The sequence below is a fragment of the Pipistrellus kuhlii genome, unplaced genomic scaffold, assembly GCF_014108245.1.
Source record: "Pipistrellus kuhlii isolate mPipKuh1 unplaced genomic scaffold, mPipKuh1.p scaffold_m20_p_9, whole genome shotgun sequence".
NCBI classification, from domain to species: domain Eukaryota; kingdom Metazoa; phylum Chordata; class Mammalia; order Chiroptera; family Vespertilionidae; genus Pipistrellus; species Pipistrellus kuhlii.
In genome coordinates this window covers 64,231,758-64,244,697 of record NW_023425595.1, presented here as the reverse complement: position 1 = coordinate 64,244,697, position 12,940 = coordinate 64,231,758, and the positions used below count along the sequence as shown (strand labels likewise).

Below are 12,940 nucleotides of genomic sequence, written 5' to 3'. Positions count from 1 at the left end.
AATATGTACAAATGTTTATTTTTAAGATGCTTGAAAAACTGATATTTTTAATTTCATGTTTATTTTAAAGAGAGAGGAAAGAAGAGGGATAGAGACAGAAACAAGGGAGAGGGACAGAAAGATAGAAACGTCCGTCAGCTGCCTCCTGCATGATTCTTTTGGGGATCAAGCACACCATCCTGGCACATGCCCTGACTGGGAATCGAACCAGTGACCTCTTGATTCATGGGTCCACGCTCAAGCACTGAGCCATACCAGCCAGATGAACTCATATTTTTACCACCAATCACTGAATAAAAAGTATGTTGCTAACTTTTTGTGTACAATGTCTCTATAGTGACATTAAAAAAAAAAAGAGAGAGAGAGAGAGAGAAGAGTCCTGGCAGGCGTGGCTCAGTTAGGTGTTGTCCTGTCCGTGGAACGGTTGCTAATTTGATTCCAGGTCAGGACATGACTGTGTTTAGGGTCCAAGCCCCAGTCAGGAAGCATGCAGGAGGCCACCAATCCGTGTTCTGCTCTCATCAATGTTCCTCTCTCTCCCTTCCTCTAAAAATCAATAAAAATATTTTTTAAAAGAAGACACATACCCCTTTTTACGTTTTCAATATATTAAAAAGTAGCAGTACAAAAATGCTAGTTATTAAAAAGGATCCAAATATAGCAAGGAGTGAATTTGTATAAACAAGTTCTACAATTAAAGGGAAACATCTTGATACATAAAAGTTTTAACAGGATTTAAAATTTTAAAAATCAGAATGTGTTAAGACTTAACTCTTTCAAATGTTCAAACATAAAAGACAACATGTACAATCCATATAATAATATGTGTCCTTGCACACATACCCTGGGCACTTTAAAAAGTTGTAAATTTTTAAAGTTTGAGTAATAGAGGCAGCACTTAAAGGCTTTATGAACCTTTTCCCAAACAAGCATACTTTCAGTAAATCCTTTTATCTGACTCTGCATGTGCATTTTTGTTCTTCCTAAAAAGGAGAATTTATACTAATACTGAATTTTTAATTTAAAAAAATACATTTAGAGATATTTAACTTCCTGAGTGACTTCAGTTATTTAGTCAAACATGATTTAATGAGAAAATTCTAATATTTTAGAATGAAATAGGAAGTGTAGATTTACACTTGATATCCAATTAGGGAAAACTCAAAGAGCATGTCACAGAACTTACATTTACATTCTCCATGAAGTTAAACAATATGATTATTCACAAACTTTACCAATAATCTTTCTCAAATGTTAGAAAAACAAATCACTGAAATTACATTTTCTCATTTGTTAACAAAATACTACCGTATTTTAGACTACCAACTTGAATGTTTTCTATCATATACACTAAATGTGATTCACTAATAAGCAGGTTCTTGCAATACAATAGGTAATAGATCATTAAAATATTTGCTTTATGATACAACCAATACATACAACATGTGCTTTCCTCAATTTCTAAAACAATTAGGAATTGTGGAACTTTCTTTTGCATAAAACCCTTTCCTCTTCATGAAGCCCTGAGGTGAAAGGTTATCAATAAAAACTGTAATCATAAGTCTTCTCATTTCTGTATCAGACTATAGCAATGTTTTAAAAAATTTATCAAGAAACGTGGCAACTTATAAAACTGCTTTGTCCAGTTTTAACAAAACATTCCAGACCAACTTAGTCCAAAGGGCCTAGGATGATCCTTTGGACACTTGTTAGTTTTGAGATTAATGCCACTTTCCAGCTCTACTGCTGTCTCTTCTGTTATCGTGGTCATGGCTCCAGCCATCGCGATTCCTGTCTTCATAGAAGTAATCATCTCTGTGTCCTCTGTAATGCTGTTCACGACTATAGTGTCTGTCTACTATGTAGGGATGAGAACTCTGCCTGGTTTTACGCAGTGATGCTGGTGTATCTTGACGCCACTGGGAGCTTGAAGACTGGTTATAACTATGATTATGTGACTGAACTGATGGGGAAAATCCTGACTGATCAAAATGCGGAGAACCAAATTTCCCGCCATATGGCATCTGTCTCAAAACGTTGTTCATCTGAAGTAAGACAAAAAGAAGGAAATCTTAATTGCAAACATTTCTACATATCAAAGCCAATGGTGAGTTAGTCACAGTTAACCAAACTAATAATAGAAAAGCAAAATCACTCTTGCCTAAATGGATCTTAATTTAAATATAACTAAAAGTAGTACAATGCAATAGCTTCTTCACTCCACTGTTCAGCTACAGGATATTTGTACATAACTAACACTCCTTGCCCTCACGGAGACGACTTAGAAGGGAAGAAATCCTACAAAACGACTGTAATATGGATCACTGTGATGAACATATAAAGAGTCATGAGCTCAATATTATTAGGAAAGACTTCAGAAAGGTGGCATCTGATTTAGGTATCAAAAGCATGAATGGGCTATTTTTAGAAAAATATTTTAAGGAGGTAAGTATACCAAGGAAAGAAAACTGCACAAACAAACAGAAAAACACAAAACAATTAAACACTGAATGGGTTAACAGAATAGCAAATAAATTGACTGAAACACATTAAAGATCTCCTAACCAGTAAATGGACAGCAAGGCTAGAAAGATTTATTTGAATTACAAGATGAAGTGCTAATAAGTTGGCTAGAAAATTCTGATTTTATCTGTAAACATTGAAAAGTCACATCACCAGGATGATAAGCAAAGCAGAATTATATTAAATTTGAAACAGTGTGTGAGATGGACTACTGAGAATAAAATGGAGACAAGTACTAACTGCCTAGGCAAGTGGTTCCCAAATTCTATGTGTGAAATAGACATTGGCCAAATATGATTTTCTTTAATGGCCTACAACAAAGTGAGACATATAAAAGGTATATAAAAGTTAATCCCTTTATATTGGACTCAAAATTTTACTTTATTTCACCATTATATTTTATAACCTATTAAATTCAAAAGGGTAGGGACAACAAGCCAAAACTGTGATTTGGGCAAAGAAAATAAAAAGAAATGAGTGTAAAGAAAAAGAAAAAAAGAAAAGAAGTTGGCAACTGAAAGGAAACAAAAATGAAACATCTCATGGAGATTTTACAGAAAAAAAAGGGGAACATTCAAGGGGCAGCTAGTTTAGAAGACTTTAGTATAGGGGTGTCGAACTCAATCAGAGAAGGGGCCAAAATCTAAAATCCAGCCTAAATCGCGGGCCGAATGGTTTACTGAACAGTCATAAACTGTCATTGTGATGGAAACGCAGCGGAGTGCAGTGATGACAGCGCGGTGCGGGCCACATTGCAAGGCCTGGCGGGACGGATTTGGCCCGCGGGCCTTGTGTCTGACACATGTGCTTTAGTATATTAATTGAAGTATTGATATTCAGTATTAAAGAGAGTATATGATTTTAAAAAGTCACTCAGCATAGGGTTGCAAGAACAAGAATGAATTTCGAGTATTTGAAATTCACACACCAACTGTGAAGAAAAATAAAAATGTAAAATTCAACTCTATCTCAATCCTTAAATATATATTTCAGGTCAGTGAAAACTAACATGTGCGATTAGGAGGTCATGGTTTGATTCCTGATCAGGGAAGAAATCAAGATACCTTGAAACAAATGAAAATGAGAACACAACCCCAAATCTATGGGACACAATGAAAGCAGCCATAGTATTTCAGGCCTACTTTAAGAAACGAGAAAAATCTCAAACAACTTAATTCTATACTTAAAGGAATGGAAAAATAACAACAAAGCCAAAATGAGAAGAAAAAGAGTTTAAAAAAGAACAATCAAAAGATCAATGAAACCAAGAGCTGATTTTTTGAAAAGACAAACAAGATTGACAAACCTTTACCTAGATTCATCAAGAAAACAGAGGATCCAAATAAAATCAGGAAAGATAGAACAACTAACAACTTACAATACAAAGGATTGTAAGAAAATATTATAAACAACCGTATGCCAACAAACTGGATAGTCAGGATGGAATAAATTCCTAGAAATATACAATCTTCCAAAACTGAATCCAGAATAATCAGAAATCTGATAGAGAGATTACAACTAATGAAATTGAAGCAGTAATCCAAACTCTATATGTGCCAGAATGGCTACTATCAATCAACAAACAAGAATTGGAAAGGATGTGGAGAAAAGAGAACCATTGTGCACTGCTGGTGGGAATGCAGACTGGTGCAGCCACTGTGTAAAAATAGTATGGAGTTACCTCAAAAAAGTAAAAATGGAACTCTTCTATCCAGCAATTCCACTTCTGAGAATATATCTAAAGAAACACGAAATAGTAACTCGGAAAAATAGATGCACTCAAAGGTTCACTGAAGCGTCATTTACAATAGCCAAGATTTGGAACCAGCCCAAGTGCCCATCATTAGATGAGTGGATAAAACAACCTGTGATACATTTTATACAATGGAACACTACTCAAACGTAACAAAGAAGGAAATCTTACCCTTTGTGACAGCATGGATGGACCCAGAGAGTATTATGGAAAGTGAAATAAGCCAGTGTGAGAAAGACAAGTACCATATGACTTCACTTTTATGTGGAATCTAATTAACAAAATAAACTACCACACAAAACAGAATCAGAGACAAAAATCAGAATGATAGCTGTCAGAGGGGAGGGGAATTGCGATGTTGGGTGAAAAGGATAAAGGAATTACTAAGCAAAGAAAACAAACAAACTCAAAGGCACAGACAACAGTATGACAATTATGAGATGAAAAGGGGGATGATGGGAGGTAGAAGAGAGGAGAGTAAAGGGGGATAAAACTGATGGAAGAAGACTTGACTTGGGGTGGTGAACACAAAATACAATATACAGATGATGGTTTATAGAACTTTTTTCCTGAAACCTATATAATTTTATTAACATATGTCACCCCCAAAAAATTCATTAAAAAAAAGGATCATCTGAAATTTTAAGTATTTTTTTTTTTAAGTAATAAGTAGAAAAATCAGCCTACCACTGCTTGTTTCTGAAAATTTTCTGGTGAAGAGAAAGATCTCTGAATTATCTGTTGTGATGGAGTCATGTTATCCATAGTCCTTTCATGTCTGCAAAAAAATAATAAAACAACATATAATCATTCATTCAACAAGAATTTACTACATAACAATCATGAGCAGACACAGCTCTCAAAGGAATGAACAAGACAAGGTTATTTGCTCTCATGTAGCTGGGGTAAGGATTCAGACAATAAGAAAGCTCCACATAGTTGTGATATGCTTAATGACTAAAGAGAAAGTAGAGATGAGAGAGAGGATTCTATTTTTGCTTAGCTTGTCAAGGATAGCCTTTGAAGTGAGAGCTGAATTACAAGGTTACCTGGAAGAACATTCCAGCTGAGGGAAGGTGTAGTAGGGTAGCCCGTTACCAAATCATTTGTTGCAGTTTTATTAGAACATAACCACACTCTTGTTTTCATATTTTCTATGGATTGCTACATGGCAAAGCAAGAAATTGTATGACCTGCAAAGTCTAAAATATTAACTATCTGCACTTTTATAGGAAAGAAAAAAAAAAAAGTCAATCCCTGGATTAGTGGAAAGGCCTAGACAAAGAACTAAAATGTAAAAGGTCTGATGGTGCCTTGGCTAGTGTGGGTCGGTGGTTAGATCACCAGCCTTGAAACTGAAGGGTTGCGGTTTGATCCCTGTCCCTGGTCAGGGTGCCCGTGGGAGGCAACCAATCGATGAATCTCACATTTATGTTTCTTCCTCTCCTCTCTCACCCCCCGCCCCAATGCAAAAAATATCCTCAGGTGAGGATTAACAACAACAACAAAAGAAACAGATTTGATTAATTAGGTATGACAGATGAGAGAAACAGAAGAAAATAACATTTAAAAATCTAGAGATTTAAGCAATTAAGCAGACATACTGAAACAGGAGAGCGCAACAGGTTTTCAGAAGTAAGAAATTTAAGGACTTATACTTTATTCCTCACTTCCTGAAGAAATAACTTGCTCTATAGAAAAATCTCACTTAAATTAACTGTATTTTAAAACATGTCTTTGGAATCAAGTCACCAACTTGTCTTATAGTTCCAGCCTCACCCCAAGAACTTCCCTATCTTGCTACCAATAGCTTTCTAATAGGTCTATTTTTACCTCAGTCCCTCCAATCCATTTTCCCATTGCAACCAAGTAACTCTTTAAAATACAAATCTAAAATAAAATAAATAAATAAAAAATCTATTCCTATAACTACCTTACAAAAAACATTTCAATGTCTTCCTATGGTTTTTAAGGTAAAAATCAAAAATCTAAATTATAGGCTATAAGAAAGACTGTATCATCCAGCATCTATGTACTTCTCCAATGTCATTTACTCTGTTCTTCATGCATTAGATCTAAGTACATTGTCCTCTTTCAGGTCGTCAGTCATTTATATAATCTTTCCTTATTACAAGGTTCTCCAAGCACTTTCTGCTTCCTTCTTAGAGAAATAATTTTGAGTAATTAAAAGGGTAGTCACAAAATATATATATTATGTGACTTCATCTAGACTTTAAGCTCCACTAGGCAGCACATCAGAGTGGCTGGGCTTGACTCCCAGCCCACAATATAAGAGCAGTTCAGACTTGAACAAGTTAACCTCCAATCCTCATTTTCTTCATATAGAAGGAAGACATAATACTAATCCCTACTTCATAAGACTATTGTGAAACATAAAGGAGATCATAAATGCAAAAAATGTGGTAAAGAATATACCAGTGAAAAAACTGTCCCTGGTAAAATTTCTGCCTCACCAAAGCAAATAAAATTATTTAAGTAAATAAGAGTGTGGTTATGTTCTAATAAAATTATTTAAGGTATCAAATAAATGATACCTTTCTTAACTCCCAGGAGCTGGAAGGCATTTTAGAGATAATTTAATTCAATTTTGTTTCCTTACAAATGGAAGGAAAGGAGCAGAGAAATGAGCCTAGTCAAGATTACACAATTGGTAGAGGCAGACCTAGAATCCAATTCCATGAATTCTTAGTCGAATAGCCAATTTTTAAACTGCAAGTAACCAATTAGTGGTATAAACTAATTTAAATTTTAAGAGATAAAAGAAAATGTAAATTGAGTACATTGCAAGTAATAAGTATAAGTAATATTTTGTGAAATTTTGTTATATAGATGTATATTTGGGTGTGGGTATGTCTTTATAAGTGAAAATAGTTTTATATATCTGTTTTAAGGGGATTATATACATCTACAGTCCCCTTAGCATAGATACCCGTGTTTCCCCGAAAATAAGACAGCCTCCGAAAATAAGACCTAGTGCATGGAAAGATAAGACATCCCCTGAAAATAAGACCTAGCGAAACTTTGGGAGAAAAAATTAATATAAGACACTGTCTTATTTTCGGGGAAACAGGGTATATAACTATAATCCAACATAGCAAATAATAAAGCCACAATAAGGAGATAGGAGCATTAAAGAGAGAACCAAACATTATGCATTCTGAGATTACTACCTAAGAAAACGTCTGAGAAAGGATTTAACAATAGGTGAGAAATATTACCTGTTAGGAGATGTGGAGGTAGGGCTTGAGTTTCCAACATGATGCTGGGAATATGACAAACTAACATCCTGTGAGGCATGGCTACTTCCTAAAATAAAATAATTTAAGAAATTCTTCTTGATAGAAAATTTAATTGGAAATTTTGTCTCTCCCACCCCAAATCACCTCAAAAAGGTAGACATAAGCTAAAAGAGAAAAATCTCAAATTTTAACAGACTGCTTTAGTTTCATCAGAGTGAAAATTCTAAATTAGCAGATATATCCAAAACAAATGGTCCTAAATAAGGGAATATCTGGTATATAAATATCCACTCTATCAGAATATTCTGATCCTCACACTAAATTGTAAGACTGGACACATGCAAAGTTTCATTCCCACATAATCAAGAATCAAACTTATAAAAGTAAATTACAAAGCAACCAGGAAAAGTATTTTTACCTGGCTGGTGTTCTCAGTGGTTAGAGTGTCACCCATGCAGCAAAGGAAAGGGTCAAGGACATGGACATGAGTTTCGATTCCTGAGCCCTTACTGAGGCTCGTTAGAGAGGCAACCAATGAATGTGACTCTCACATGGCTGTTTTTCTCTCTCCCCACTCCCTTCTTTCCACTCTCTCTCTGAAAAGCATTGGAAAAAAATATCCTCTAGTGAGGACCAACAACAACAAAAAAGCATTTCAGAGAATAATTCTTGTTTCTTTCAGAATATAGACCCAAAACCCAAGTCTTTCTAACAATAAAGTTTATGTTCTGTTAACTAACCCAAGCTGAAATTTTAAACTAAGTTTTTAAATTACAACTTTCAAAATTCATGTTGTCAGTGTTACCCACAAAACTTACAGTATTTTCATCCATGGTTCTTTAAAACAGAATAAAATTTTAAAAAGCCAAAGCAGCAAATAATCCCTCTCCCCAAACACCACAGATTTAAATATCTTAATGCTACAATTGAATAGTGAGTTACCTGATCTAAACTGAATTTTGATGGGCCTTCCAAAAAGTTTTATTCCATTAAGTAGATTCATTGCATAAGGAACAGATACTTCATGTTTGAAATTCACAAATGCAAACTGCTTTGGTTTACCATCCTTGTCTTTTGGAATTTTCACTTTTATTACTGGCCCAGCCTATAGACAAAAAAGAGTTTACAACTTAAATAAGGCAATTTCAGGAGAACATTTAAATTTTACAAGATTAAAAACAAAAGAAATTAATCAGGAACTCTAACAAATACACACAGATTTCCATTTTGATTAGAATAAAGATCCTACAGATACATTACTGAAGATTTATTTGGGGTAGGGAACCCTTAAGTAACCAGAAACAGTCATTGAATGTACATTTCTCAGCACTTTACAACTGTAAGGAGGTAGCCAACCATCATCGGCATTCCCTCTATAGAAATTAATGTTTATCAGCAGTTTATCTTTGGACCAGAAATTCAGGTTTGTATGGCTTAATCAAACTTAACAGTGGTTGGGGGGTAGGTACAGGATACTTCAAAAATTTTAACACATTGTAATACAGAACCAACACAAGGCTACTTTTCCAGGGAACATTTATGACTATCTTAAATATCTTTTTTTTCTACTTTAAATATCTTAATGCTGCAATTTTGTAAGAAACTAAGTGGAAAAGACAGACTGACAAGGAAATTGAAATGTAATTTGTCAGACACACTAAAGACAGTGTCTTAAGGGAAAGACGAGAAAAGGGGGAACAGAAAAAACACTGTTCTCTATAAATGTCTTAAATCACTGTGTTGTAACACCTCAAACTAATATATTATCGTCTGTCAACTATGATTTAAAAAAAAAACTAAAAAAAACACCCAACACTGTATTACCTCCCCGGGACCCCTGAATGCTTGCCTCGGAAATGCTTTACTGAGGATCCCCCCACCACCTTCGGTCCTCACTTCCGCGGGGACTAACTAGGGTTCCTTTAACGCGGCGACAACCCCCGACGCCGGGCGCGACCCCAGGCCTCCCGGCCGCCGGAAGGGCGCCCGTCCGGACGGCCCAACTGGCCCGGAAGGAGCGGGGAGCCTGGGGCCCGGCCCTACGCAGGCGGAAAACGAAAGGAAAAGGCCGGTCCCAGCCGCTCACCTGGTGGAAAAGCTCGAAAAGGAGCTCCTCGGTCACTTTAGTTTCCAGGTTGCCCACAAAGAGAGTCCGATCGGCTTCCGCCGCCGCCGCCCCCATCGCGGCGTCGCCCCCTCCCGAGAGAGGCCGAGGGGTCGCCGCCGCCGCGCCCACTGCGCACTCTCCAAAGCCCACGTCCCCGCGCTCCCCGGCGTCGCCGACGTCAGCGTCTGTCACGCTCGATCCCGCCTGGCGTCGACGTGCTCTGACGGAGTGCGCAAGCTCGCGAGGGGAGCGCTCGTTGGAGGCTGCGGCTCCCAGCATGGCTCGCGGAGCGGGCCGACGTCTCCGCGCCCGACACCGGCTGGAGTGACCCGCGGAGAGCAGAGGCCTCCCCGAACCGCGGGGCGTGAGGCAGGCCCGGCGGCCGCGTTTGAAGATGGCCCTGAACGGCGCGTCCCTGTGCGCCGGCGACCGAGGGGACACGATGGCCCACCGCCCACCCCGCGACGGCCTCAGCCCGCCGGCTTCGGCGCTGGCGAGGGTCTCCGGAGACAGCGCCCTCGTGGCGACCCACCCGGGGCTTCCTCCTCGGCGGGCAACACGGCCCAGCGTCCGGACCGAGAGCCGTCGGGCGCCTGGCAGCGGCTGGAAGCCGCCGCGCGCCGGGAAGGGAAGGGACCCGGATGGAGGGCGCCGAAGCTGCGCGGCGAGATTCTGCCCGTACCCGGACCCCGGCACGGATCGGGACCTGCTGCGGAGCGCGCGGCGCTGCGAGGGCGACCCCGCGCCTGTGATCACGGCCCGCGTACCGCCCCGCCCCTCAATTAGCGTGTGAACAAGGCCTCAAATCCTTTCTTAGTGCAGTCGCAGTCTCATTTTTAAGGGGAATGTAAAAATGCGCACGAATCTTGTTAATATAGTTTTTAGCACAAGGAAGATATTGTTGCTGAATTCAGAGGGGTTTAAGCCGCAAAAAGGATTAGTTCCGGAAGGCGGGAGATTATTCTCTTAGTCCTAAAATTGAACTACTGGAAACATCCTTCCCAAAGGTCAACAATCCTTGTCTTCGCCCTTTGTGCACGTCATCCCCCACCATGACTCCACACCTCCCTCCACAGGTCTTCACTCCCTTTCTTGCAGGCAGAGTATCCTACTTATGAGACTTGTAATTGAGCTCTCTCAACTGCCTGCCTTTCCTCACATTATTTATTCTCTCTACCTTTACTTCTGTTAGTGAAAAGGAAATGCTTCAATTTATTAATCTGCTCATCTCTCACCCACCCCCATGGCCCAGCAATCCTATTGTCCTTAACATTTAACCTCTTCCAACCTCCCTCTGTCATCTTAAGGAATATTTACAAACTTCCATCTCAACTATACTAAAAACAAAAGCAAAACCTAAACCTCGATCGTCTCAAATTATCAAATCAGTTTACATTTCTTTGTCAAAAGCTCCAAATGAATTTTTGCACTTTTATTTGCCATTTTAATATTTGCACTTATATTTGCCATTTTAATACTTAAATCAAAACATGTCCTCTCAAAATTACTGAAATTGGTCTTCCAGCCTCTGTTAAGCTGTTCACCTACTCAGCATCTTCCTTGGGCTTTCTTGTTTGTCCTTACTTATTCAACCATCCCACAATATATGGAGGCCTCTTTGATAAGCATATGGATGAACTTGATGTAGTCTTGCCATGGAGGAGTATACTAGATGGAGAGCCTAATGAATCAGGTAATCTGCACTGTTCATTAGGTGCAGTGATAATAAGCACTGGTCGTGATGGCTTTCCCTAACATTGCACTATGGTGTTCTCTTATTTGGCTGATTACTCCTTATTGGCTAATAGTTTTACTTCCTAACCATACATTTCTCAAAGTTTAAAGGATGGTATTGGGAGAAAGTTTTTCTAAGAGTCAACTCTTTATGCAAGCAAATAGACTAGCTTTTTCCCAGTGCATCCTTCAAACAGCTAAATTACCACACACCACACAGACCTGAATTGTTAGAACTACATCTTAAGGAAAATACTGATAAACCAGGGAGCTTCCATAAGAGGGTAATTAATATAGTAAGGTCAGAAAACCAGGTCACTGGAAGAATGAGAGAATAGTAATAGCTGCCTTTTATTGAGTGCTATGTGCAAGGTAGTGTGCCAAGGGCTTTTATTAATGTTTATTCAGATGTTCATTGAGAATTTAATTCTATGCTTGCTACTACCTGTGCTAGGCACTTAGAATAAAGTTGTGATAAGGCCTCTGCTTTTATATATGTCATTTAATTCTCACAACAGCCCATAAGAGGTATTATACTTTTTTTTTTCCTTTTTGCTGAGAAACGGGGGCAAAAAGAGATGAAGTAAACTTTCTAGTAAATGATAGAACTAGTATGGTAGATGAAGCTATTAAATGATAGATCTAAGCCTTTCAACCTAGGGTTCTCATTTGACCCATGCAACCCAAATATGATTTGAAAAACTATTTTCTCAATTCTCCCAAGGATAGTATATAACATACTCTTCTAGATATCTAAAAAGATGTTCATTTATAATACACTAGAGGCCTGGTGCATGAAATTCATGCATGGGTGGGGAAGGGTGTTCCTCAGCCCAGCCTGCACCCTCTCCCAAACTGGGATTCCTCTTGCAATCAGAAACCACTGGCTCCTAACCCCTTGCCTGCCTGCCTGATGGCCTTAACTGCTCCCCTGTCAGCCTGATCCCTCTAACTGCCTATCTGCTCTCCCTCCCTCTCCCACCCTTCAGACCCCTGGTACAGGCATGCAGAGAGCTCTCTGCTGGTCCTGCCCCCATCCTGATTGGTCATTATATGACAACATTCTGGCCAATTTGCATATTCCTTTATTATTAGTATGGATGAAAAATACCTTAAGCTGGGCATTATGATAACCCATGATTGACAAAGGAACCCCAAAATTATTAAGTGGAGAGTTTTAGACTGGGAAAGAATAATAAAATTAAGGCTAAAGATAAAAGATTTTCATAAAACTTAGAGATAAATTAGGAAAATACTACATCATATGGTAATGAATTAACTGCCCAACATTCAGACAAAGGCTAAATCCAGTCAAGTGTAAATAGGACTAGCTGACTTCAATTCTTTCCCGTTTAATCTATAATTCTATTATATATTCTAAAAAATGAATGATTAAACTTAGAAATGGGGAATTAGGGGGAAAGAGAAAAATAATTTATAATATGTAAGATGACCATATTTACTGTGCAAACTAGGATCCTTGAGAGTGGAAGAGGATGCTATTACTTGAGCTGGGGCAATAGGCATATTGTCCCAATGGGTGATAAAGGATACAGCATTAGA

General features: G+C 38.5%; 2 protein-coding genes across 5 annotated transcripts; one reads left to right on the top strand and one right to left on the bottom strand.

The window, feature by feature from the left end:
• Positions 1 to 319: 319 nt before the first annotated feature.
• Positions 320 to 9,922, bottom strand: RBM7 (RNA binding motif protein 7). Of its 4 annotated transcripts, XM_036427131.2 has the most exons (5): positions 9,623 to 9,922; positions 8,479 to 8,641; positions 7,516 to 7,603; positions 4,964 to 5,054; positions 320 to 2,045 (listed from the first exon to the last, which is right to left on the bottom strand). In XM_036427131.2, exons 1-5 carry the CDS (start codon positions 9,920 to 9,922, stop codon positions 1,722 to 1,724), a joined length of 966 nt encoding a protein of 321 aa, XP_036283024.1. In that variant the 3' UTR covers positions 320 to 1,721. The 4 variants fall into 4 exon arrangements, with proteins under 4 accessions (XP_036283024.1, XP_036283025.1, XP_036283026.1 ...); XM_036427132.2 differs by lacking the exon at positions 8,479 to 8,641 and having other exon boundaries at positions 598 to 2,045; positions 9,623 to 9,766; XM_036427133.2 differs by lacking the exons at positions 7,516 to 7,603; positions 8,479 to 8,641 and having other exon boundaries at positions 598 to 2,045; positions 9,623 to 9,766.
• A 115-nt stretch (positions 9,923 to 10,037) lies between these two features.
• CUNH11orf71 (chromosome unknown C11orf71 homolog) lies at positions 10,038 to 11,856 on the top strand. The gene has a single exon (XM_045577582.1). It carries the CDS (start codon positions 10,038 to 10,040, stop codon positions 10,434 to 10,436), a length of 399 nt encoding a protein of 132 aa, XP_045433538.1. The 3' UTR covers positions 10,437 to 11,856.
• The last annotated feature ends 1,084 nt before the right edge of the window (positions 11,857 to 12,940 follow it).

Bases quoted from the DNA above. Each gene is read 5' to 3' on its own strand.
- CUNH11orf71 (XM_045577582.1), top strand. From the start codon at position 10,038: ATGGCCCTGAACGGCGCGTCCCTGTGCGCCGGCGACCGAGGGGACACG.
- RBM7 (XM_036427131.2), bottom strand. From the start codon at position 9,922: ATGCTGGGAGCCGCAGCCTCCAACGAGCGCTCCCCTCGCGAGCTTGCG. The intron at 7,604-8,478 runs GTAACTCACTAT...ATTTTATTTTAG, and splicing joins CAAAATTCAGTTTAGATCAG to GAAGTAGCCATGCCTCACAG. The intron at 5,055-7,515 runs GTAATATTTCTC...ATTTTTTTGCAG, and splicing joins ACCTCCACATCTCCTAACAG to ACATGAAAGGACTATGGATA.